Here is a 27,192-nt window from a genome sequence, read left to right on the forward strand (position 1 = left end):
AACGTTTTTAGTGACGTCCTAGCGCAACCACATCTTTCAGACCTTGGGCTTGTGTTCTCTTTTATTTCTGCAACTTTTTAGCTTGTGGTTGGGATTTCACAGTTGTACTTTGTTTCTATAGCTGTATATTTTTGTTAATAATGTTTAATTTCTTCCTTAGCTTAAGCTATGGAGGAGGACATTCATCACATTCAGAAACAGATCTTCTTCACAGACAGACATATACAGCTTCTCATCAGCTTCCTGGATACTCTACTACACACCATCCTACTGGTAACTGTCCATATCATGAGATTACACCTTAAATAGCTAAAGAAAAAAAAAAAAACAACCTGTTACATAATTTAGATTCAAGTTGATGGATTTTGTAATCAGTTTGTCATGCAGGTGGTGGCAAGTGGTATTAGAAAAGCTGAGTTTGTAGTAGAAAGTTAACAATCAGTTGTTAGCTTTTATCAAAATGCAAGTAGAAAGGAAAATACAAGAGGGGGGTTATGTTCAATAACTTATTGTTGGTTCTTAAAGAAACTGCATTTATTCTTTAAAATACAGCTTTTCAGGATTTGGCCTGTGCCTAAGGCCCAAGCGTTAAGTAGGCCTCAAAGCCAGCTGCAGAAATCGTGCCAATTCTTCTAGACTAAAGCAAATAGCAAAACTAATGCAAGTTTGAACACACTGTTGCTAGTATTTATATGTGCAAACTAAGACATAGTGCTGGGGGAAAGTTAAAATTTACTTTAAATATAGTAGCAGGTTAGGTGATGTTACATCTGCATCAGGATCTGTCTGTGATCCTGATGATATCCTGTCTCCCTGGCAGGAGCATGACCTTTTCACGCTCGCTTTGCAACCCAGTTTCTAAGGAAAGGTATTTGAGCTCATGTGCTGGCTGGAATTTGCAGTCTCTTGACCAGGGCCTCGATCAGGACGATGGAGGGTCAGAACTGCAGAGAACGTTTCAGGGTGCAGACCCTGCAGGCTTGACATAATCTCAGTTACTCAAAACTCTGGATCTCTCTAGTGCTTCCCATAGAGCCCCCTGCCATTGAAAGGTGTGAGCGATGGGGAACACACAAAGGTGTTTGTTGAAACAGGAAACCCCTTTTCTCGTGCCAGTCTTGCAGAGAAGTCCAAACTGCTACAAGCTGCCCAAAGGGGGAAAGGTTGATACGGAGAAGTTGAACCCATTTCAGAAGGAATTCTGAATGTTTAAACAGTTCATGTAAAAAGTGGAACAGTGAATCTTCAGATGAAGGAAGAATTTTATTGGTTGACCTGAATACTGTTTTTAAGCATCATATTTGACATACATTTAATAATAGATTTTAAAATGTATACTCAAGTTCCAGTTTATAGTTGCAACACTGTAAAACAGTTAAACACTGAAAAATCGATGTACTTTAATAATATTGCTAATGTTTCATAGGTTAGTTTTAGTGAATTATGAATGTATATCCTTGTTATTTGATTGAGGTTCCTAAAAGTTCATCTGAATTGTCTGTTTGTTTTGTTTCATTTCCCTCCACCCTCATCTAGGTCTTTCAGGAATATTTGATACCAGTATGCACAGTGCTGGAAGTAACACTAAGGAAACTTCTTCAGTTATGAATTTTCTCTCTGCTATTGAGTCTCGTACTGCTCAGGCAGTTTCTTCAGGATCTACCCTTTTACCACAATTCAGGGCTCCTTCCTGGCAGACAGGTGAAAAATTTCTCTTGAAATAAAATTTTGTCATGATTATATTGAATGTTTGGGAAAATTTGAAACAAAAATATCCTGACCAGCTGAAAAGGCTACATGTCTTCTACCTCTTTTCCATCTCGGTATTTAAAAATCTCAAAATCAATGAAATTATATTAGCAGGAGAATTATATTAGAAGAAGAATTATATGAGCAGAAGTTCTATTTGTTTAGAAGGAATTTAGATGTGTAGGATATTATTTTGTCTAACGAGTCAAATTTATTCTCCAACTTCGTTTGGAATTAGTCTCACTAACACCATAAGCATATTCAGGTACCCGTACACCCTAGCAGATCTTTCATTCTCAAACTCTCTTCCCTGTCATAGTTGTTATTCTGTGATATTACTACTAAAAGCCTGTGGATAACTTCAGCCCCTTTGTACACAGAAGTAATGAGCAATGTGTTCTCAAAAAGAGGTACATGTCACATAGAAATAAGTGATCTAATTTACAAATAAACAAACATGCCGTCTTTTTTGGCAGACTGACTGCCTCCTATAAACCTCCCCCATCTGTCAAGCCTTCTGTGCAGAGCAGGAAACCTTGCATATTTTGTGCTTGCTATAGACAGCCACACCAAGATAAGTGTTGCTACTGCATCTGTGGGTAGCTTCAAGTTATGCTTAATCTTATGTAGTGATTATGCAGCCGTGCAGTGAATCACATCTATTCGCTGATCTGACAGAAAATGTTTGGTGGGATGGTTTTCCACTGTAAGCAAGCTGATCTGTGTCTCAGTGCAGCTGTATGATCGCTGGTTCTGTTTTAGGGGAGGAGGCATAAGGTAGGAAGAGGGAAGAGTTTAACAATTCTTTCATTGACTGTTTGCACTTGGTGCGTTAAGTGTAATGTGCAGCTGCGTTCTGTGAAGAGCTACTCAAAAAGTTGAGAAGAGAGAATGTGGCTTTTTATTCACCATGGCCAAAAGCAGATATGTGGGAGCACAGATGAAGACACACACTGTTAGTCTGTCAAAAAATCTTAATATAAATCAGTGGTGTTTAGAGTTGTGATGACCCATCCTCACATCAGATTGTCAGCTGGGAAGAAATCTTTTTTTCTCTTCGTCCTAGCATTTTCTCCATTGCAGCCTGCCTAACAGTGAATTGTGAAGAATGGGGAGACATGCTGTGGGTCGGGTTTGATGTTGATACCAGTGATTGAGAGACTTCTCAGTACTCATTACTAAGAACTCATCAGTAAGCCCATTTTCAATATTACCAGTTCTCTGAGCTTTCTGTTGTCCTTTAATACTTTTGCTGCTTTTCTGTATCCCTCAATCCTCCCAAGTGTCTTTTGAGAGCTTTGTCTTCTACAGACTTTTCTGATGAGGGAAAACAAGTGCTCTTCGCTCTTCAAGGTGACCTTTCTTTAGAAGGGCTTTTTACTTTGGGTTTTTCTCCAAACCCTGCAACTACTGATTTTGGGGGGAAAAGAAAAACAGTGTGTTTGTTATATTGTCCTACCAAGTCTTTCTTTGATATGTGGGATGTGTTGTCAGTGTTCTGATTTCTTAGGGTAGTGGGGGGTGTCTGTGCACACAACTTACTACCTTTGCCATACCTTTTGTCTGCTTCTCTACAAAAGTAAAATATAAAACCCAGCAGTTCTACCATAATAGTGCTTCTGTGACTGGCTCTGGTTTGGTTTAAGAAATACCTGCATAGTAGGAGGAGTGGAAGAGAAAGGAAAAATACAGGATAGATGAGAAATTAACATCTGCAGTTAAAATAGATATAAATTCTTCCCCTTCTTTGATGCTTCCAGATGCCCCTACCTTTGTGTTAGTGATAGGGATCAGTAAAAGAGAATCCAGTTGTACATGATGTTGCAGTTTTTTAGAAAAGGGAAAAAAAAAGCATTAAAACACTGCTTATGCTTTCTTACTCAGAAAGACCTTATTGTTGACTCATGAAAAATTCCTCGGCCTTCCTTCATTATCATGTCTTTTCATACCAGTTTGTCTTGAACTGAAAGGGAGAAACAAAGACTTTATTTCGCGGATTGATCTGAAACTTCCAAAGCAGTTGTGTGATTAAGTTCCGATCTGTTTAAGAGGACTTAATATATTTTGAAATTAAAAATTTTTTTTTTTTTAACTGAAGTATTTGTCTCAAAACAAGCTTTATTTACTGAGAGGTTTTTTTATTTATTCTTAAGTGATCCAAAGCTAAAAGCTGTTTTAGGTATCCAAGAAGAGCTGAAAAAGCTCAAATTATACCAGTGATTTTAATTTTTTCTGATTTGCATACCCTATAAATTTCCCAGTTGAAATTGATGCCTTTACAGATTCCTTTACAAGAAGTTTAAGCCCCTCTGAGAAAAAACTTGCCTTCTTCACTTTTGTTCATAGATGCAAGGGAATTTCACACTCCTATTTCAGTTGGAGTAGTGTATTCTGTTGAGAAATCTTGTTTAAGCCAGGATGTCATACCACTGTCCGGATACAAATAAGTAATATTATACCTTTCAGTTCGATAGTTGCTGTTGCACTGTGCAGATAGTTGCTGTCTGTGGATATTTTGGACTCTCACTTTAGAAAGCATACAAATCATATTTATTCTTTGTATTGAAAGTCAAAGCCCTCCTTTAAGAAACATTGATTTCGAAGTGTATAGGCCATTAGCTATTTCACTGTAAGCTCTGAAATGTTTCACATAAAGTGAGTTATAAAAGTATTGGTGAGGGTAAATGTAGGAGATGGAATTGCTCCTCTAACTGGGTATGTATTACAATTGGTAAGGTGTAATTTTGCCTTTTTACTATATGTTAAAGATGTCCAGGGCTTTTGATCAGTTGTCCTCTACTATGAAATTTTTTTTTAAACTGAAATAACTAATGAAGAGCCTTCAGCTTCAAAGCAGAATTAATCTTGTACCTTTTTTTAATCCACAATTTGCATCTTAAGGGTAAGAGTTTTTTCGCTCAGCAATTCACTGTAGGTATAAAATTTGGAATTCTTAAAAAAACCAGCACTTCCAGTGTGAAAATTACCCATAATAAGTGCCTCCCTCTATATGTTTTTGTTGAAAAGGGCAGTGATTCTAAAGAAGGTTATATTTGTAAATGCTGTAAGATCTTACAATTAAATGAGCTACAGAAATGCAATGTGTTGTAACTTGTAAAGCTCCCTTATGCTCTTTTTTCCTTCTTGTTTTGTTTTTGTTTTTTCCAGGTATGCATTCCTCAACAGCCACAGAACTATTTGTTACTGGAGCTTTGCCAACCTCTGGAACATTTCCACCAACATCTGCTTTATCAGCATATCAGCATCCCAACACTTTCAGCAGCAGAAGCTTTGCTACTACCCCTTCTCTTACTCTTCAAGATACTACTTTCAGTGCTACATCAAATGGTCTCTTAACTACCCATGATCCTTTATTACAGATTAAAACATCGCAAGGCACTGTTCCAACTGCTTTGACATTTGAGCGCCTAGGCAGTTCTGTTTTAAGTACCAGTATACCACCTCAGTCATCAACATATCGTTCTGCTCAAGAATCTGCACCCCATCTTTTGCAACCTCAATTTAGTTTGTTGCCTTCAACCCTTGGAGGAACTCAGCAGGTTTCTCAGGCATATAGCACATCTGTCTTTACTGGTTCCACTGCTTCTATCGATAGAGCACTTCAGCGAGAATGTAGTGTTATTAAACACCATCAGCGGCCTTCAAGTACTCAGTCTGTTCAGGCTCAACTGACTGTTTCACAGCATTCCTTACACAGCTATTTAACAAGTACAAGTGGAGTTAATTTTCAGGATACATCTAGGCACTCAGCACTATCCTGCAGTCCAGTTGGAGATGTTACTCAGGTGAGCAATGGAGGACCACAGCAGAAGACTTCTCAAGTCACAGTGGAACTTGCTCAGTCGTACACATCTGCAATTCCATCACCTGGTTTTCCATCTGCTTCCACAGCAAAAGTGAAAAACTGTTCCGCAAAGCAGCCTCCAAGGTCAACAAAGACTCCCAAACCTCAAAGTGTTGCTCCCACTGTGCAGACACAAAGCTATGCCAAAACTGCACAAAACCAGAGTTCTGTCATTACAGGCCAAGCACAGATCTATTCTACAGCACAGCTCCCAAGCCTCTTGTCGGTCAGCCAGTCCCAAAACTATGTTTCATCCCAGGCTCAGAATGTGCCACCTGTTAGTCACTCACAGGATTTCTCATCCAGCAAGGTTGAGAAGCTGCCCTCGCTATATAAAACGTTGACTTTTTCTGGGCAATCGCAAACTATTACTTCTGATAGTCAAACTCTAAGTTACTCCTCAGAGGAACAAGTATTGACTTCAGTTCCAAATGAGAACTACTCTGGGCAAACAAGGGAACTTTCTTCAGTCAGCCAATCTCAGAGCTACTCTTCTAATCACTCTCAGGGTTTATCTCCAGTTAGCCAATCCCAAGTTAGTTTTTCATCTCAATCACAAGTTTTATCAGCTGTTAGTCCTTCAGAAAGCTATTCTTCAGGGCAGTCTTTAACATTAACATCACCTTCTCTTTCCTTTAATGCCTCTCCTCGGATACAAACTCTTCCAGCCTCGAGTCCTAATCAGAGCTATATTTCTTTACATGCTTCTCAGAACTCTCAGTCACAAGAATCCTCCTCTCCGCAGTCTCAGAAGTTTTTGCCATCTGTCCAGTCTCCTCCTTTTGCATCCCCAGCTCATTCACAGGCACTGCAGAACAACAGGCCTTCCTCAGAAACAAAGTCATATGTTAAAAGGAAGTCTGACTCTAATTTGTATGCCTCATCAAAACAAGAGGAGGAATTATCAATGCAGGATATGCAGGCATTGCAACAGCAAGCTTCTCTTGAATCTTCCACTCAAAGGTTAACCGATGAGGAAATCAATGCTCAGGATGCATCCTATAGGGTCTCAAAAGCAGATGACAGATACTCTCAAAGTGTAATCAGAAGTAACTCTCGTCTTGAAGATCAAGTTGTTGGACTTACTCTTCAAGGAACAAAAAAAGATGAAAGAATGGTCAATTCTGTAGAACAGCTTTCTCAACATATTGGCCATATCACTAGCCTAAGCCATGATATAAAAAAGACAGCTAATTTAATGCAAACAACACAAGTAACTGTGAGTGCTAAAGAACTAAACCAGCAACATTCTCTAATGCACAAGGTACATGAAAGTAAAGCTCAAGAACAGCAAGGCCAAGTCATTAGTACACCATCGCAGGTTCAACCTCATGCTTTAAGGCATGGTCATCAGCTGTGTTTGCCCAGTGCACAGGTACTTCTGGAGTCATCCTGTGACTTGCAGATTCTTCATCAGTCAATACTGCAGTCAGGTTTAGGACAAGCAAAGGCATCACCGCAAGTGCAAAGAATACAGAGTCCTCAACAGGTGACACATCCATTCCTTCAGATGGATGGTCATATTATTCAAAGTAATGGGGGTCATTCTCAGCAACAGCTTCATACTCAGAATTCAGAAGTAATGAAAATGGACATTTCTGAGCCCTCAAAACCGCTACAGCAACATTTGACAACAAAAGATCATTTTACTCAGACAAATCAACACGATTCAAAAAATCAGTTTGTTTCTCTAAGTTCAATATGTTTCCCAGAATCTATACTTCTCAGTGATGAGAGGAATATATTATCCAATGTAGATGACATCTTAGCAGCAACAGCAGCAGCGTGTGGAGTGACACCGTCTGACTTTGCCAAATCAGCTTCTAATGAAGAGGAAATCCAGTCTGTTGAAAATAGGGAGGAGTCTAAAACACAGTTCCGGTCAATGGAGGTAAGACATGTGTCTTCTGGTTTCAGTGCCTCACCTACTGTAGTTGGAAAGCCAGCAAGCATAACTAATATTTCTCTGAATGGAGGCCAAATTACTATAAACCTTACACCAGTGTCAACAATACAGACAAAAACTGCAAACCTTGATCAACAACACATTGAAACTTCTGATCAAAATGTACCAACAAGAATGACCTCTCCTGCCCTTGGCCCTGGTCAAGAGGAGCAAGAACAAGGGTCTGTTCCAGTCAAGAAACAATCTAGCATCAGCCACGAATCTGAAGAAGATAATGATGCTTCTGCTGATGGTACACTGAATGCAAGAGAGACAGATTTTGTTTCAAGCGGTAAGAGTCTAAGTGAAGAAAGTGCTGCTTCAGAGAATGATTTTAATATGGGTGGTGATGATGGTACAGTACCAGGTAACCAGTCAAAGGGTCCATTGCAGCCACTATCTGTGCCCCAAAGTGGAGATGGAACCATTAGTAGAACTGAAGAAGAATGCCAAGATTTAACTCAAGGGAACCTTCAAAAGAAAAAAAGCAAAGGAAAAAGCCAAAACAAAAATGCTGCAGAAGATGACAGTGCGATTCAGAAACAGGTGAAAAGAAGTGGACAGTGTAAACGTCAAAATTCAAGAGGAAATGACTCATGTTTGACATACTCTTCTCCTGTTTCTGAAAGTTGTTATGATACTTACCAGCATCAGGAAAGAATGAGGCAAAAAATTAAAGAAGTTGAAGAAAAACAGCCTGAAGTCAAAACAGGATTTATCGCATCTTTTTTAGACTTTCTAAAGTCTGGGCCTAGGCAACAGTTTTCAGCTCCAGCTGTACGAATGCCAAACAGGACTAGGCGACCGGTTACCCAAATAGTTCGTGCCCCTTGCCTACAGTCCTCTGCAAAGCCTCAGCCAGCAGCAGCAGCAGCAGCGGCAGCAGCACCTGTAGCTGCTGAGGTTAGTGGAGAAAGTCCAACCAAAAAAGTTGATGAAGAACTTAAGAAAAATTTAGAAACATTGCCTTCATTTTCTTCTGATGAAGATGATTCTGTGGGGGGTAATCACGATCTTCAGAAGAGTATCTCTACTGCATTGTCAGCCCTGGATGATACATCTGACAGAAAGAACAAATCAGGTAAAACAGTTACTACAAGTGCATATGTTGAAGGAGATTTCTGTAGCTGATGGGAAAAAATAAAGAATAATTTTAGTTATCTTCAGTTCGGGTAAAGGTTGGTTTTGGTTTTAATCACAGCCATAATTAAGAGTTCTGTTTAAAAGGTGTGTTGACTATGGACTACACTAGTGTTTTCCACAATTAGGAAATAGGTAGATAAACTTCTTCATGCTACTTAAGTAGGACTCTTCTAATGCCAAAAAGTTATTTTAGCCCGGAATTGGAATAAGGTGTCTGTTTTCTTCTTCTCTGGCTTAGAATGCTAAATATGATTTTCATCTGGAAACTCAACAAACCATCATGTCAGAGGTTTTAAATCTCTCTATAAAAAATTCTAGCAAGAGAACATATTAATCATTGCCATCAGCAGAGGTTAGGTTTTTCCTAGGTAGTTAAACATGCACTTTCTGTGATGGTAAGAGTTGCACAGAATATGTTTCTGAAAAGAATTTTTGCACTTGTAAACTGAGTACTGGTTTGGCTAGTCTTGTCCAAGATGGGATTCATTTGACTTTGATTTCAGCTATATTAATCAGCAGTTTTGTAGCTTCATGTTGATAGATTTCTAATGAAAGAACAAAATCTGGGAAGGGTTGTATTGGGCAGGGAGGGGCAGGCAGCAACCACCGATCACAGTAGTAGTTAGTTTTCCACACACTTTTCAGTTTCACTTGTATTACGTCTATGCTGTCAGTTACAGTTAAAAGCATCAGCTTTTAACTGATGCTGCTTTGTTTTGAAGTATTTTCAACATACAGCATATTTTTGCCTAGATAGACCTTTTCAGTGAAGTTTTTCTCTGGTAAGCAATTAAAAACTATCCAGCCAATCATGTAACTGTACTAATTCAAGAGAAATGCTGTTACCTTCCAAAATAATCACAGGGAGAAAATGAAACATTTCTTAAAATCTTCTCAGGACCCACAACCCATGGGCTGGTTCTTAACAAAATAGAATGAAGTAATTTTTTCTCTTTTTAGATTAAAGGAGAGAGGGAGATTTTTTTTTTTCTCTAGGGGTGACATGATTTACTGAAAAATGCATAGCACAATTGAACTTAAATTGTAATAATCAGACCTAAAATACTGGAAAAAGATTGCAGAATATATGATATACTAAACAATACTTCATCTTAATTACTGTTCTGTTTTCTTTTGTGGATGTTTCTATTAAGTTATGTTAAGTTCATGCATTTTGGAAAGTCTGTTACAGAAGATGAAGTTATGTATCTTTCAGTTGAATATATATTTTAAACAAGAAAGCAGTGACTTTTTTTCCCAGAAAGCTAAAATGTGGACAGTGCCATGGTGTGAACCTCTTGCTGAAGCTTGTTAATTTTAATAAGCCATGTTCTATGTACAACTTCCCAAGGAAATATTTCAAAGGTTTTTTGTTGGGTGGGCATTTCCATTAGTGTTTTATTTGCAGTGATTTCTTCTACAATATTATTGTATCTTCTTTATTATTCATAAGGATGTAATATTTATACCACCAATTTCTTGAATTCACCTTCCTGTTTTGTTGTATACAAGATGCTTAGTAATGATTTCTTTCTTACTTGCTGGTGTTTTGCAGATTTTCTAGTAATTCCTTCTTCTGCCGGTTTTTACACATAAGTATGGAAAGACAAATATTAAAACACAGTCTTTTGGTAGTATTAAGTAGTGTATGTATGTTTATCTGCTGTTCTGAAGAATGTGTAAATATACTTGGGGAACTAATACTGTTGTGTCTAATTAAAGCTGTCATAGCTTTCACTGAACAAAGAAATACAACATATTTGCAGTAGTGTGATATGATATATCCAGAAGAACGTATTTCATGGCTTAGCAATTTTACTGAATTGATTTAATGAATCTTCATGTATCTGGTACATAGCTTTTGTATTGACATATTAATTTGGTATTTAAATCATTTGGTTTGGATCCCTTTTATTAAAATATATGTCATGTTATCTTTTTTCTATTTTTTTCAAGTGAAAAAGTCAACAATTAACAGTGATTGTAACAAAACTGTAAAATGATTATCTTCTCAGCTTTGAAGCTAGTTTTGTAAGTGATATTAGTAATTATGCTATAGCTAATATAACTTGATTTCTTTTAGATCAGCAAGTCAGTGTTAAAACTAATATGTATAAAAGAGTATAAAGTAATACCTAAAAAAGATGGTATTTTTTTTCAGGTGGGAAAGAATAATAATTTTGAAAAGTGGGAGTTTCCTTTGGCTCTGGGGCATAGAGGAGAAGAAGAATGTTCTTTCCCTTCTTTGTTTTGTATCATCAGTTCTTATTGCTCACCTCTGTTAATATCCTAGTAATTTTTAATATTGCCAAAGTTTTAATCTGGAACTTCCAGTTACATTATCACAAGATATGAATGATAAATGTCCAAAAGTCATACAGCAAATGTTTTCATATTTTATGTGTATTTCTCTTTCCTTAATCCAATTTAAAAAGACATTACTTACCAGCGGACTGGAAACAAGATTCAGTAACCTTCACTGTTGTATTTGCTTATTCACACAAAGTACAACAGTATTTCCTGTTGATTTTGTCTGTAGCTATCAAATTGTTTTCTGAAGCATTCATCTTTGTTATTTCTAGTTGCTAGTAGATGCAGCAGTTTAATACAAACACAGGTATACTAGCTACAATATTTTGGTTTTGTTTAAGGTTTAGTTGTGGCCAAGATAATGCTTCTATTTTAACTCTTAGAACAGGTTTTTTTTCCTGGAATAGTTATTTTTAATATGTATTGTAACAGAAAAGAAGAAAAATAAATCTAGTTCCCATTTTACATTGCTAATCCTTGATAATTTGTTTAAATAAAATTTGGATTTTTTTCTTCAGAAGCTGAAAAAGTGGCAGTTGTTACTGCTGCAGCCGCCGCCACTACTGCTGTAGTAAAGCAGGAATCTCCACAGACAACTGCTCCTGTAGTCAATGTGCAGGAGAAAATGAATCCAGCTGACCCCTTAAAAGTAGCTCAACAGGATGCTGTGACTTCAGACCAATTGGCAAAAATACAGGCAACTGTTGCAATAGAAGGATGTACTGATGAGGAGAATACGGACAGTGGAGGAGAGGGCATGTACAGAGAACGTGATGAATTTGTAGTGAAGATTGAAGATATAGAGACACTAAAGGTAATCCAAATACTTGCTGTGGGGAAAAAAAAAAGTCACGAAAAATCCTCCATGTGAATTTAGCCTCGACAAACTACCAAAAGGGGAAAGGCTGCAGATTAGTTTTCTGCTTCTATTCTAATATTCCCTGGCTGCTGCCAAAATGCCTTAAAGGTGTCTTTCTAGTGCAGGTTATGAATATATTTTGTATGTACATGACCCTTTTTATACTTTATAATAAAGTAAATCTATGTGCTGGTAACCTCTCTTAGAACGTGGAGTTACCTTTTTTAATATTAAAAAGCATAAATTTTTCCCAGGCTGTTGACTACCTTTTTTTTTTTTTTTAAGATAGTAGTAGGCTGTCAAGTGTAAGGTGTTGAAGAAATGACTTTTGCAAAAGATCTTGGAGTCGTCTTTTTTCCTTTTTTGGAGGAGTTTCTATTTGCTGTTCCAACAAGAAATGGCTTCCATAAGCAACCAGTACAGCTCTTCACATGAGTTTATGGGAATGTTCCTTGTTGTCTTTGATTTCTTGTTTTGTTTTGGTTTTGTTGCTTCTCCATTTTAAATTTTTCTGCACGTTTACCTTTCCTTGTGTTGTATCATAACCAGCAATATTCTTACCATTAATTTCTAATATTTTTGATTACTTGTCTGTGTGTTCATCCTCTTGAGCTTAGGTTTTAAATAAATTCATGTAGCTTTGTCACATAAGACAAGTGTTAATCAGTTTTAAAATACTCCTTTGTCACTTATAAAACTGAATAAGTTTTGCTATGAGATATTTTGAATTTTAAGCTTTGTGGTGTTTATTTCTTTAGTTATTTAAGCAGTCATGAAAAAGGAACCAATACTTGATTATATTTTTTCCGAAAAGAGAGTTTTTGAGTTAGTAGTTTGTGTGTAGGATTTATAGAGAATTCTCATTAGAGCTAGCTAATAATTACAAATTTGTTTTTTAATGTAGTTTATTTCTCAAACTATTTGAAGAAGAAAGTAAACTCAAACTCCTTTTTCTTTTTTCTTTTTTCTTTTTTCTTTTTTCTTTTTTCTTTTTTCTTTTTTCTTTTTTCTTTTTTCTTTTTTCTTTTTTCTTTTTTCTTTTTTCTTTTTTCTTTTTTCTTTTTTCTTTTTTCTTTTTTCTTTTTTCTTTTTTCTTTTTTCTTTTTTCTTTTTTCTTTTTTCTTTTTTCTTTTTTCTTTTTTCTTTTTTCTTTTTTCTTTTTTCTTTTTTCTTTTTTCTTTTTTCTTTTTTCTTTTTTCTTTTTTCTTTTTTCTTTTTTCTTTTTTCTTTTTTCTTTTTTCTTTTTTCTTTTTTCTTTTTTCTCTTTCCTCTTTCCTCTTTCCTCTTTCCTCTTTCTTTCCTCTTTCCTCTTTCTTTTTTCTCTTTCTTTTTTCTTTACAGTTAAGTTGAATGGAAAGTGTAAACTCTGCTTTACTAATTCATACTGAACTATCTCTTTTCACATTAGTGCAAGCATCATGCTGTAATGTACCTGCGCTTCTGCTACAGAATCTCTAGGGACCTGGAGGCTTTTTGCTACCTGTTGTGATTCTTGCGTTTTTGTCTTAAAAAATGTTTCATAGAGCAAAAGAATAAAAAATTGGAAAAATGTTATATTATTTTAAAAAATAAAGTTCTGTGGCTCAGTTGCATGGTACATGAGCTAAGATGTCACACCATAGGCAAAGCTGGTTGGCACAACTTCATCGCTGTGAAAGTAAAATTTGTAGATTGCATTATACTTATTGTAGTTTATGTCATACTGTCTTGATGCAAATGGCACGTAATGACTGAGGGTTTGCAATTTTGAATGACCTATTTCCATTTTATCCCTGGATAACTTGCTCAAGAAATGTAATGCACAAACACACTTCTGGGAGAAAAATAAGTGCTGTTTTTAGCAAATAATTTTATGTTCTTACAGGTTGCTTTGCAAACAGGAAAAGAGCCTCCAGCTATTTGGAAAGTACAGAAGGCTTTATTGCAAAAATTTGTTCCTGAAGTGCGAGACGGACAGAGAGAGTTTGCTGCTACTAACAGTGTGAGTCTTAAAAATTCCTTATGAAGCCTCATGGGAATTGATTTCCTTAATGGAAGTCTAGGAAACAAAATAAAATGTAATTCTGACATACATTCTTAGCAAGCATCCTTGCGGGGAAAAAAAGAAAGGTTTCTCGATTTCCTCCTACTCCAAAATTCTCTCTAAATATATTTATGGGCAGATTCTTTGCTTTCCAGCATGGGTTCTTTGGTATCATTCAGGCTGCATAAAGGAACAAGTTTTCATAACCAGAATAAAGTCAGTGGAAGCAGGCATGTGAACCAACTGCTTTCTACAATGGGAAGGATACAGATAGGATACAACTTCAACAGGCAGCCCTTTGCCAGGCAGATAATCTTTTTGGGATAACACATGGGGAGGACTAAATAAAGGGAGAAAATGAAGCCCAAAGTACCTCTTGCCTTATTTTCTTATCTTAAATATTATGTGGAAATCCATTGGAGAATTTCTCTTAAATTATAAATGCTGTAGGATGGCTCATCTTTGTATGTAAACAAGTTGTTTTTAAACTGATTTTTTTTTCTTTAGTATTTAAATTTTTAATTGTTAAACGGAATAATTTTACTTAAGGGAAACACTTTTTTTTTTTTAGTATCTTGGATATTTCGGGGATGCAAAAACAAAATACAAACGAGTGTATGTGAAGTTCATTGAAAATGCAAACAAAAAGGAATTGTTAAATGGAGTAATTTTACTTAACGGAAACACTTTTTTTTTTTTTAGTATCTTGGGTATTTCGGGGATGCAAAAACAAAATACAAACGAGTGTATGTGAAGTTCATTGAAAATGCAAACAAAAAGGAATATGTCAGAGTATGTTCAAAAAAACCACGAAGCAAGCCTGTACAGTCAGCAAGGTATTTTATTTCAATTTGTTTTTCATTTTGCCATATTGTTTTCATATTAAGAACACACCTATTTTAATAAACAAGACTTACAACTCAGGATTATCTTAATTCAATTTTAAGTTGGAAACTGAGAACTGTGTGTACTGCTTTAAGAAATGAAGTATAAATTACTGCCCTATCAAGACTTCCCTACCTTAAACCTGTGGATTGCAATAATCATTTGTTTTAGAAATGTTAGGGCTCCACATGCTATTTTTTTCTGTCATCTTTTGCCCTGATACTCAACATAAGGGTAGAAGCCTACAGGTGTAATGATTTTAAATTTTTGTGTGTTTTCTGTTATCCTGTGGACTTTGCAAGTTAGGTATGTTTTTCCAGATTGCTTTCATGACCATCCTGTCCCAGTACACTAGAAGTACCATGCTTTCTTCTCAATCCTGGAAAGTTAATTTGAAAGCAAAAGTTCGTTGTTGAAGTTGGTTGTTGCAAGGATGTTTTTCCTTCTTTTGTATGTCTTTGCACACTGAGAATATTTTACTTTTCTTATTGCACCTGCCCTACCCACCTCACCCTGCCCAAAAAAGCCTTATCACTTTGAGTCATCCCATGTAACCTCTAGTCATGCCTTAAAAATCAGTAATTCTAGTGGTATTGCTTTTAAACCACCACCGAAGATAAATAAACCCCAAACAAATCTGTCACTCTGGAGAGCCAAGTAAAGAATGCAGGGAAAACATCATATGGTTTTGATTATTCTAGTAAATATACTACTGGTCCTGCAAAATGTTACGACCGTAACAGTGTCTCACACGGGTACTCTGAGATTTCCTCTGTCACCTTCCTTCGGACAAGGTTTTCACTTCAAGTCACTCACTTGCTAAGGGTTTTGCTGTTGAGTTTTGTGTTGACCTTCGATTGTGCTTTTGGAAAAGATTGCAGGTTCTGTATTGTACAAACTCTGTCACACTTTAATGCTTAGTTTATTTTATTTTCTTACAACTTCAGATGACATTTGAAGCTTCTCTATATATGGCTTTTCAATAATTATAGTTTAATGCAGATATGTTTTCTTTATCAGATGTTAGTAAAATGCAATGAAAGAATGGCAGTGCTCTTCATTCAAGAAATGACTGGGTTTTTAAGTCCAGTTTGTTCTCAAAGAAAGCAATGCCATCAGATAATCATTTTATAAAATGATCGTGGTCTACTTAAAACTAGCTAGGATTTTGATGCTCTTTTTTCCCTGGGCTACAGAAGACTGTTCCAGAACCTGTTTCTCCGGTGGTCTGAAACAATCCTGTCTTTTAGTCAAAACATGGTCATGATTAGCTTGTATCCATCTGTTCTCCTCTCAATACTGTTTTTGGCTTTTATGTCTGTCTTTTGCTGGTGTTTCTACTGCATCGTGTATCTCTGGAGAGCAGTCAGATTCCACCTCTGTCTTCGTTTCACTAAGCTGGATTAATCAAGGTTTTTCAACTTCCTCGTCTAAGGCAGGCTTTCCATTCCTCTAATCATCCTAGTATCTATTGTCTCCATCTATTTCAGTTTGAAATCTTCATCTCTCACAGATGACTAGAATTATTCACAATATTCCAGAAGATACTAACAATGTTTCTACCGTACATTTCTCTGCTTTACCATTTGAACTTTCCCATTTGGACAAAAAGTCTTGCCTGGCACTTCCCAGAATTGTATTCCCTGCATTGCATTATTAGTCCTAAAGTACATAACTTTGTATTTATGATACTAAGTTTCCTGTTTGCTTTCCTGTTTCGGGTGGTGGGAAGAGAAAGGAGAGGAATTGTCTGGTTTTGTATTCCAAGATCCTGCATTTCCTGCGTTTTTACCTGGTTGATATTCTCCCATCTTTGTATTGATACAATATCCCAAATTCACCTTGTCAGAGAATCTTACTGATTACTAGTATTTGTTCAAGTTTGTCAAGTCTGATTTTTTTTCATTACATAATCAATTTCAGTATTAGCTCCAATCTCGTATAGCTCAGAAGTTCTACTAATATTGGGCAATTTAAACTTTCTGTGCCTGTCTATCTAGTTATAAAATTGGAATACTATTTAATCATAGGTAGTTGAGAATAATTGTTAAGCATTGTATAAAAAATATAGTAGTATAGTGTGTATCACCTAATTCCTAGTTACATGTGACAATAAAATAAGTATATATAATCCGTGGGGAATATATTCTGGTTAAATAAGGCTATGACTATTTTATTAATGCCAAAACTTGTGTGGTAATTATTTTCATAAAGATTGTCTTCATAATATTGCAGGACTATTCATTGCAAACCTAGTAGTAGCAACAACAAAACCCCTGATCCACCAACACCAAAACCAACAGCAACAAAAGTCTCTTCTGTGAAACCCAAAGCTAAACAGCCAAAGGTAAAGGCTGAACCACCACCAAAGAAAAGGAAAAAGTGGAAAGAAGAGTTTTCATCTTCCCAGTCTGATTCTTCACCTGAGGCCCAGAGTGATGAGGATGGTGAGCAAGATATTATTGTTAGCATCTAGGTCTATTTGAACTTAACTGAAAATAGTATTATAAAAATATGTTGCTCGATCTTGCAAATTTTTCTTTACTAGCCTGAGGAAAAAAAAAATTAACTTTGACAGTGCCATGCAAAATTGATTTCTTAAAACTTGTTGCTTGTGTATGAGCAAATGTGTGCAACTGAAGTTACCTCAAACGTAGTTTATCCATTAGATATTTTTACTACTTGCTTTCTAAGACGGGTACAATTGCAGGAGAAGGAGACGATTTGATTTTCGAATACATCTCAAGAATCGAATTCTTCGTTAATTGTCCATTGCAACACCATGTCATGTCTAAAATAACATGCCTGCAATGCCTGTCTGCATGCAGATGTGGGCAGAATTCAGATGTTACTGTTGTTTTTTCAAAATCCAAGGAGAAGAAGCAGTTGACTTTTTGGCTGCTTCATTGCTTGTCTAAATGCCAGCTGTTCAAATGCAGCCTGCTGAGCAGATTTGCTGTTGAGACATTCATGGTGTCTTGGAACGTTGAGATACAACGTTTGCGGTAATTCTCCAGAACAGGAAGGAATTTTTGAAGTGTACTATGTTTATTGAGATTACCTGTGGTAGCAGATGTACAGTGTTTTTTGCAGGTTTTTGTTTATTTCCTGTATGTTTGAAGTTGAACTGTGTAGTACCTATGCTTTGTATTGCAGTATTTCCAAAGCATGTTGGCCTCTGTGACTTTAACTATAGATGAGCTAGGGTTGGTGGACTGGAACAGTGCCTCTGCTGAAGGCAGCACCTTTAAAATAACATTTTTCAAGCAAACCTACCCAAATAACCATTAGTATGTACAACCATCCATATTTAAAATTTCAAGTAACCTGATGATGATAGTCACCCATAGAAATACGAATGTCTGAGAAAGTTTAAAAGCCTCGCTAGCTAAATTACTGCAAAATACTGGTAATCATACATGGAGCTTATAAAAAGCTCCAGAATGCTTACTAATACTGATGACTACTCCATGTGCATGTTTAAAATTGCTGTCTATGAAAAAATAAAAGCTTCCTCAGAATAAGCACAAATATGCCTACATTGCTTTGGTGATAAAAACTGTTCTACATGTTTTTTGTGAGTTCGACAATTAGGTGGGATTGACGTCGATGGTATGCAGCGGTATGCCACTAAGTGGCATTAGTGCTTTTGAATGTTTTTCTGTTGGACGAATTTGAGTTTTGTGGTTTTAGGAGGTACTTGCATTGACATGAAACCTTCACTTAGGACACTTTGCTTCACTGAAGTTATTCATTATCCCTTTTCTCTAGACTTCCACCTACAATAATAGAAAAATGTTTAAATTCCCTAAAATATGATAATCTAAATGCTGATATTTACAAGTAATTGTACGTGTTTCTACAAAAAAATTGTACCATTTGTACTAGATCTGGTGTTTGTACCTGGCCTTTGGCATGTGAGTAGTTTGAGTATTATATCTGATGGTATAGAGTTTTAATCTCTTGGGAGACCAGTAGAGGTCACTTTTGTTTTAAGAGAGAAAGCCTTTAGTTTTGAAAAACACAAATATTTGCAGGATATTGAAGGAAAAAAAATCACTATATTCTGATTAATTTTCAGAGCTTGTACCTCCAGCTCCTCTTGTTACTCGTTTTTTGAATACAAGAGCTATGAAAGAGACTTTTAAGAGCTACATGGAGTTGCTTGTTAGCATTGCCTTGGATCCAGACACAATGCAAGCCTTGGAAAGGAGCAATGGTACAGTATGTTTAACATTTGTATGTTTTTATTAGATTTTAAGGTTATTAATCAGTAAGGCAAATCTTTTTTTTTTTTAAAAAAAGAAAAACAAAAAACCCCACCAAATTTTAGCTACATTCCCACATCTGAGGAACACTACATAATTTTCTTATATGTATGTGCATATATATATATGTGTGTTCGCACTATCTCATTGAATAATCAAAGTAATTTAGAAATATTGTTTTGTCTGCTTTGTTATATTAGGCTTGTGCTGTGAATGTCAGAACTGAGCTCTTTGTTTCTGCTGTTACTATCTTTTAAAATCTTAGCAAACATTTATTTCAAATTACAGTGTTTCAAGTATGTGTTTACTTTCTTGTGAAGAAATACCCTTATAACTCTAAGTAGTTCTGATTCTTGCTACTATTAAAAATTCTGCTTTTCAAACTCTGAAACCTTAAAATTCTGATCAAAGACAATTGTATTGCTCTTCTTCTTTGAGGAGAAAATCTCTGGACTTATTTACCATAGTGGATTCCAGGATACAAAAGTCAAAACTGTTCTATTTTTCAAAATTTAGCAAAATACTCATGTATAAAGATAAAGGTCCCAAAAGACCAATCATTTCACATATTACTTAGTTGCAGGCTGTTGCTTTGTACTATATTCTGTTCGCCTGTATTTAAAAGAACTATTTTCTAGACTCTCCTTTCCTGGTTTGCTCCGGTTGTGCATCAATGCACACTTACTTCAAGGTTTCATACCCATGCATTATGTCAGTAGTCCCACTAAAAGCAAAGAAATTGACTTTTTAAATAAAGAGTCTATACTGAGCTGTAAATTTTCATTCATGGCCACATGCCTATGTTCAAATGTATATTGGGCAATTTACAGTGGTTTATCAGATAACTTTTGTCAGTACTCACTTTCCCCGATTTCTTCTGTTATAAAGGCCAGCAGGGTCATCTCTTGTAATATGGAATAGCAAATGTCAGAAATACATACTTGTCTTCATAAAACTGCCAGTTGTGTTGCACAGAAGAGGATTATCTAGGAAATAGTTTAAAATTGTCTCTAAGGTTTATACTCTATATTGCTCTATCTTAGTTTTTTCCTTTCAACAAACAAAAGTCAGAGAAGGAGCAGGATTGCAGTCAGCAGTTAAACTGCATAATATCTAAACCAGTTTAGGAGGCTGATCCAAAAAAAGAGATTTTTCTCTCACATTTGAAATTAGTTTATGTGCAAAGTGCATTATTTTTTACTTCCACATCTTATGTTAATGGGTAGAAGTATAGATTGAATAGGAATCTCATTACTGTGTGTCTCTTAATAATCAATTGCTACATTTTTCTTATGTTTCTGTTAGATGAGCTACTTTTGCCTCACATGAGAAAAATTGATGGCATGCTGAATGACAACAGGAAAAGGCTGCTTTCCAAATTACGCTTGGATCATACTTTCAAGGTATTCTCTTTTAAATTCTAGGATTTTAAAAGAAATAAGTAAGTCATTGAATGTGTACCATGCAGGCACAACTTAAAACTCAGAAGGCAAATTTGTAACAGAGGTGAATGTGGATTTGAAAGAGATGCTATAAATTCAGTGCTTGTATGTGGCATTTGGAGAACATTTTGTGATGGAGGAATTTATACTGCAAAGGTAAAGTTCTAGTTCTACTCCCCATGCTTTCTGGTTCATTTTCAAGCATTTTTTTCTTTTAAGCTTCTCAAATTTACTAACATAAAATGTTTCTTGTCCTTCTAGAGCTTTTGGTTAAGTGATTGTATTGCCTAAAAATCTTAATAAACTTTTACATGAAATAGCTATGCTGTGGAACAGATGTCTGAACTTCTTTGAAGTAGAGAACATGACCAGAGTAGTTTAAAACCAGGACAGAGGGACTTGAGAACAACTCATTTGTGCACTCTTTCATGTATCTTGAAAAGTGTGGATAACAAGCCCATATTACAGCAACTTTGACATGGTAATAAAAACCAGGTCTGGATGTGGACAGGGAAGAGAGCAGCCATATCATTTCAGTAAAGAGAAGGTAAACAGGAGAATAATCACTGCGATTCCTACTGTTCCCACTCACCCTCTAAGCAACAGTGCAGATTTCCAAAGTGCAGTAAAGTGAATTAAGGTTATTTTCACTCATGTCTGAGAACTAGTTGTTGATGTCTATAATCAGACTGATTATTTCTTCCTGTAACAGTTTTGAGACCAACAACAGTAGAACAGACCTGTCTATAAACACCATCAGACCAAACTTGCTCTTTTGCCTGTCTTTCTCCTGTCCCCTTATGTCCACAGTACAGAGACACTTCTTGGAGAATTAGATGTCCCTCTGTATTGCTGTGTGCTTATTTTTGAGAGGTAGGTGAAGAGGGAGATAATAGGAGACATGACAGTTCTGCTTTTTCATCATTAAATCTTTAAAAGATCTTTTTCCCCACAGCCCATTCCTGGTAAGTCTTGTGGGACACTAAGTGACCTTGTTTCAGGGATGAGAACATCATCAACCAGTGAGACAGCTTTAATTCACAGAATTCTTGGACTCTTTTGTTGTTAGTTATGTTGTTTTCCCAACAGCTGTACAATTTGTACCTGCTTGAACAGAATTTCTTGTGGCTTCCTCCTTACAGTAGGAAGGCATGGGGTGGGCTGTGTACTTCCAAATCATACACAGAGCCTCAGAGAGGTAGCATGTATTAACCCTCCATTTTTGTTTTTCTTTCATGGTAAGAGTTTTGTGTTACTAGTTATTTCTATAGCTGCTGCTTTTGAGACCTGTCTATGCAGAGAAGATAGGCCACATTAAGGTAGGATACGAATTTGTAGAATTCTGGTTACATTCAGAGTATACACAAAGTGAGATGTAGCTTATTTTGGTTTTTTCCCCCAGTTTAAGGGAAAAAAACTAATATAATTTTCTGTAATACTAACATGTAATTACAGCTGCTTATTCAGTTGGAGTTTATATGTGTTCACTTAGAAGCAGATTATGTATCATATCTAAAGTTAGCTTAAGCCTGTATTTCACAGTATGATCTGCAAGAAGTTTATGGAGTTACGGATGTAAGGAAGGGATCTGCTTGTGATTTAAACTGTGAGATAAAAAGCCTTTTATGTTTGCCTTCTGGTATGAAGGTACCAATTTGTGCCATCCTTGGGTCAATATTTTGGACAAAAATGAAATGCCTGTTTGTCATCATAAGTGTTTGTGTTGGTTAGGAGAATGTGTTTGATACTCTTCAAGATTCAGATTAATCTGATGATTAATACAGGAAAGTCTGCTTCTGTTCCAGCTTTGGTCAAATGACTAGTTTAGATATTACAGCTGAATGAGGCACTGAAGCAAGCAATAAGTGAAAAATATCATTATCGTTCATGAGCATCATTCAGTTTGAATATTTTTACTATTCTGCATTGATAAGCATGGATGAATTTAACATTTTTTTTTTCCACTGGATACAGTTAATATGGGATATTTTAATACTGTATTATGAACCAAATCAGACACTGAAGTTAGCAGTCAGTGTTTGGTAGCTTTGCCTATAACATTCTTTATAGTTCTAACAGTTTATCATGTCCTCTGGGTTCTAGTTTTTAATAAACAAAATTAGAAAATATTACTGTCGCTTTAGTTGAAGCTCGGTAAATGAAGCATCTTAGATGAATTGTGTAAATTAAGTTTGGAAATAATTATCACCATTTTATGTCTTGTGCTTTCAAAGATGCAGAAATCACTAGTATTTTCTTCATTCCAATTCCAGTTTGGCTGTTTTAGGTCAGTGGTCCGGCCATGTAAACTGTTCTGGTTAATAGGAATTCTCCAGAGGAAGGCAGAAGTGGCCAAAGCCCCTTGACACTCAAAGTCAACCTTCAGGAAGACTATTATAGTGGATAGAAAACATAAATAATTTAAACCTGTTGAAGTTGCTGTTCCAGTTTGAAAGCATTGCAGTGAATGTTGTATATGGACAGGTTAGCTAGTTGAGGTTACTGCTACCACTATGCAACTATCTCTGTGCAGTAGATTTTACAGCTTTTTACTGAGAACGTTTTTTTATAAAGCGAAAAATGGCTGATGTATATAAAGTGCTAAGAAATTATAGGCAGGGGAGGTTGTTGAATTCTAGTACTGCTTGTTAAAAGAAAATACAAAAATTTAGTCAACTTCATATTTTAACCCAATAGTCCAAATTAGGTCCTTAAGCTGCAGCATTGATAAATTTTTCTGTATGCCTGATTTTTTTCTCTCATACTGGAGTATACTACAAAGACATATATGTTCATTTAACTTGAAATGTTTTTTTCAGGACCAGATTATATAGCATAACAGAACTATTTCAGAGCAGCTGCTAACATAATGCTGTATTTGTACAACAAAGTTGTATTCAAATTTACTCATGCAAATAATGTAGAACTGAAGCTGGTAGAAATGTAGTTCACTCCCATGAGTTAATGTCTTAAAAACTTGTGTGTTTTTGAACCAGCCATGTACTGCACTGTGCATAAGCTTTTCTATCTTACAGGTATTATAAGATGCAATTAATTTGTATTTTGCAAAAGCTGGGCCAAAACCTATGAAGATATGTAGGCATCCAATCCCTGCCACAATTGGCAGACTTCCCGTGCCTGACTAGGCATTAAGTACTTAAGCATCTCCAAGTAACTGGGCCTTAGAGATTCTTGGGTAGAAATGGAATGGAAAGCATTTTAAAAGGTAAAAATTGCCTAGTGGAGCCTTTTTTTGCTCTTTCTAATGAAAGAATCACAGATGATAATCTGAGCTACAAGAAAAGGATCTCATCTTGAAAAATTGCAGTAGTCAAGAACAGGTGGTCATGCTTTTCAAACTGTATATGGTTGCTTGATCTGATAAAGACCTTTTATCAGGTCTTTGTGGAAGAATAAATTGTTTTATAATAGGCTGCACTCTTAACTTTTCAAAGAAAAATGGCCAATTTATCAGCAGTCTGGGTCATTCCTGAATTTTTCATAATCCTTTTTCTTTATGCGCTCTATTTAAAGAACGCTTTGGAAAACTTTCCTGAACTGACAGTGATCACTCGGGATTCTAAGACAAAAAGTGGAGGAATGTCTGTGTCTAAGATCAAAATGAATGGTAAATCTTACAACAAGAAAACACTAAGGGCTTCTAAATCAACCACTAAATTAGCACAGGTGAGTGTTCAGAGGATTTATTGCTGCCACCGTCTGACTTCTAATATGATAACCACATTTATATAAAATACTGTATTAGGATTTTTGGTAGATTTATCAAAATATAAAATCTTTGTTGAGTGAGGTGGTTTTTCTCTAACAAGGGGATGTTAAAAAACAACATTTAAAGCAGTATACTAAATCATTGTTTTAAGTTATCTGTGAAACATAGTTATATTCCAGTAGGGAGACAAAATATAATAAATGATGTCATAATTATTCTGCTATTTAAGTTCCATGTTTAGAACCAAATGCTCTAATTGTGTATATTTATACAGGAAGTCTTCTGTAGCAACTACTCAAGATTGCAGGAAGATGTAGTAGTATTCTGCTTCCCTTACGCAGGCAGCAGCCGGTAGGTGTAGTTGGATGGGAAGGGAGAGGTGAGCTCTGCTGTTGCTGTGCTTCTCACCCGCTGTAGCATGCCAAACAGCAGAGCCCTGCTAGAGCCCGCTCTGCCTCTGTCACCACCAGAGCAAGGGCTGAACTTCAGACTCTGTTTCTACGTAGCAGTCAGCCTCCTGGACTGTTGCTGAAGCAGTAACGTTTTGCCTTCAACGTTGCAGTTGTGGTAAAATCACCGTGTAGCTTGTAATGATAACAGTTAAACTTGCTGCAAAATCTCTAAAGGAAATAATACAACGGCTTCTAGATCAAAAATGAAAAATTAACACTGTAAAAACTGAGACTAGATAACACTTTTTAAAAATTCAGTTCTTTATTGCTCCTTTCCTCATTTCCAATGACAGAATGGAGCTATGTATCTTAAATTAAAAAAAAAAAAAAAATTAAAAAGTAACATGGTAAAGCTTGAGATGTACACATTGTTTATTTCCATAGTATTCCTAGGGAACACTTTAACTAGATTTTTCTAGCTACTGGCTCACATAGACTTACCTCTCAGCAGTAAATAGTGGCTAAACAAATGACCTGTAAATACAGCCCATGCTCATGTTTCTTGCCAAAGTAACATAAGTGTTAGATAAGTATAGATCAGCTCTTCTGAAGCACAAACTGTTTGCCTTTTTGCAATGATACCCATCAATCTGGTAGAAAAATAGTTAAGCTTTGGTAATTCTTGCCGTAGTTCTTGAGAAGGGGTGTCTTGCCCATTTTAGACATTCAGTGCATTCAGGGGGATTGAAGGGGTTCTTAAACCTAGTTTTGATAAAATAAGTGGAGATAGGGAAAGTGGAGATAGGAGATAATTGTGATGTAATATAAATTACAGTGTACCGAAATATGTCAAAGCAATTGTTTGAATGAAATAGTCCATTTCTGAATTGTTGAAAACAAGTTTGTTTACAGAAGAAAATGTCTGTCATATCTCTGTCTTGGAAAATAACATGAATTTACCTAAAATAACTGTTCTTTTTGCAGGAGTTTACAGTAGATCCAGAAAAAATACAGTTGTATTCTTTGTATCACTCACTCCATCATTACAAATATCACATATACCTAACATGTAAAGAAGAGGTAAGTATTGTTCTCTTTGAGATACTTTTACATTCATTGAGGGAATTTATTGAGGGAATTGAGTCCAACTAGAGGGACTGTTCTCTTCTTTTTGGTAAATGAGTATGGATTGTGGCCTCCTGTTTTAATTAATTCTTTATGGCAATGAAAAGGGTATGCTGAGCACATACGTTGCCCCTAATGGGCACTGCTGCCCAGAACATTCATATATATATGGCTTTGTGTGAAATCAGTTTTCCTCAGGATAGGTAAGTATTTTTCACTGTTACCCAAATTAAATGAAACAAATTTTATGTGTGTGTAACTCCTCAGATCTAGAAGCTACTTTTTGTCTTAGAATGCCCACTCCTTTATTTTTTCTGCAAATCCTTGGTGGAAGCATTCCAGGTAGCAGAAATAAGAGAGTTGAGCTCTGGCTCAGTTGTTAAGAAATGCATTTTTTGGGGCATTTGCCCTTGTTTTTAAAGGTTTTCTTCCAAAGAAGGTTCGTATTTAACTGCAGAATATTATAAAAATGAAAATTCTGACATGCTGGCAGCCTAACATGTATATGTGTATGCATCTCTCTCTCTACCCCCTTCTCTTTTTTTAAATAGATTTCTTCTGTTCAGAAGAAGAGTGCAGATCTAGGACAGGAAGAGATTGTGCAGCTGTGCATGAAAAATATAAAATGGGTGGAGGATCTTTTTGAAAAGTTTGGTGAACTTTTGAATCGTGTCCAGCAGAAATGCTCATAACAAAAATGTATCCCAAATCTCACATTTTTCTACGGCACTAACCTGATGGATCAGAAAACTCAGAGAGAGGCTCTGATTTCTTTTACAATGCCAGACTGTGTTCTTGTTCATAGCCATTTTTATTTCTCTTCATGGAACTTTGTGCCGTGGCTCTTGCTAAGGCAAAGTGATGCTGCCAAGGAAATCAGTCCTTTGGAGATGGAACTAAACGTAAACCTAACCACATTTTTAACCTGAAAATTATTTTCTATTTTGTAAACTACTGGATAACTTAGTTTTATTTTCAGAAATGTTTTTGACAAGTGATAAAGCATGCACTACATATACTTTTTTCTTTATTGCTAAAAAGATAACAACACTTAAAATACTACAGATTTTTCCATCCCTGACTAAGCAACAGAAAAATCAGCGTTGGGGTGAACTAATTTTTACATGTCTGGCCACCAAATTTAGAGTTTTGTACATTTTGTGAACAGAGCCGGAGTGACGTCTATTTCTTCATACGTATATTGCCATCATAAAATCCAGAAATGTCATTATGCTTTATGGACTCCTTTTACTATTGTCATGTTCAGGAAACTGAACATGGAGTTGGTGCAATCCTATGACTGCTTTTTGTGTCAAATTATATTGTAATGAAAGACAATGACCTTAACTATTTTCCCTGTTTTGAAGAAAAAAAATATTTTCCTTTATACTGTGTTTTTTTTTTTTCTTTTGGAAAAAAAAATTTCAATTGTACATTTTATCTCACTAATAGTTGT

At 35.9% G+C, this 27,192-nt stretch overlaps 1 protein-coding gene across 1 annotated transcript; it reads left to right on the forward strand.

Annotated features, from left to right (window-relative positions):
- The first annotated feature begins 188 nt into the window (after positions 1–188).
- QSER1 (glutamine and serine rich 1) lies at positions 189–27,095 on the forward strand. Its single transcript, XM_009587439.1, has 12 exons — positions 189–273; positions 1,537–1,701; positions 4,918–8,640; positions 11,531–11,826; positions 13,736–13,852; positions 14,597–14,730; positions 17,015–17,226; positions 18,861–18,998; positions 20,353–20,450; positions 24,024–24,176; positions 25,596–25,691; positions 26,288–27,095. Exons 2-12 carry the CDS (start codon positions 1,563–1,565, stop codon positions 26,426–26,428), a joined length of 5,247 nt encoding a protein of 1,748 aa, XP_009585734.1. The 5' UTR covers positions 189–273; positions 1,537–1,562; the 3' UTR covers positions 26,429–27,095.
- Positions 27,096–27,192: the final 97 nt, after the last annotated feature.

Source organism: Fulmarus glacialis, unplaced genomic scaffold (assembly GCF_000690835.1).
Source record: "Fulmarus glacialis isolate BGI_N327 unplaced genomic scaffold, ASM69083v1 scaffold9851, whole genome shotgun sequence".
Taxonomy (NCBI): Eukaryota; Metazoa; Chordata; class Aves; order Procellariiformes; family Procellariidae; genus Fulmarus; species Fulmarus glacialis.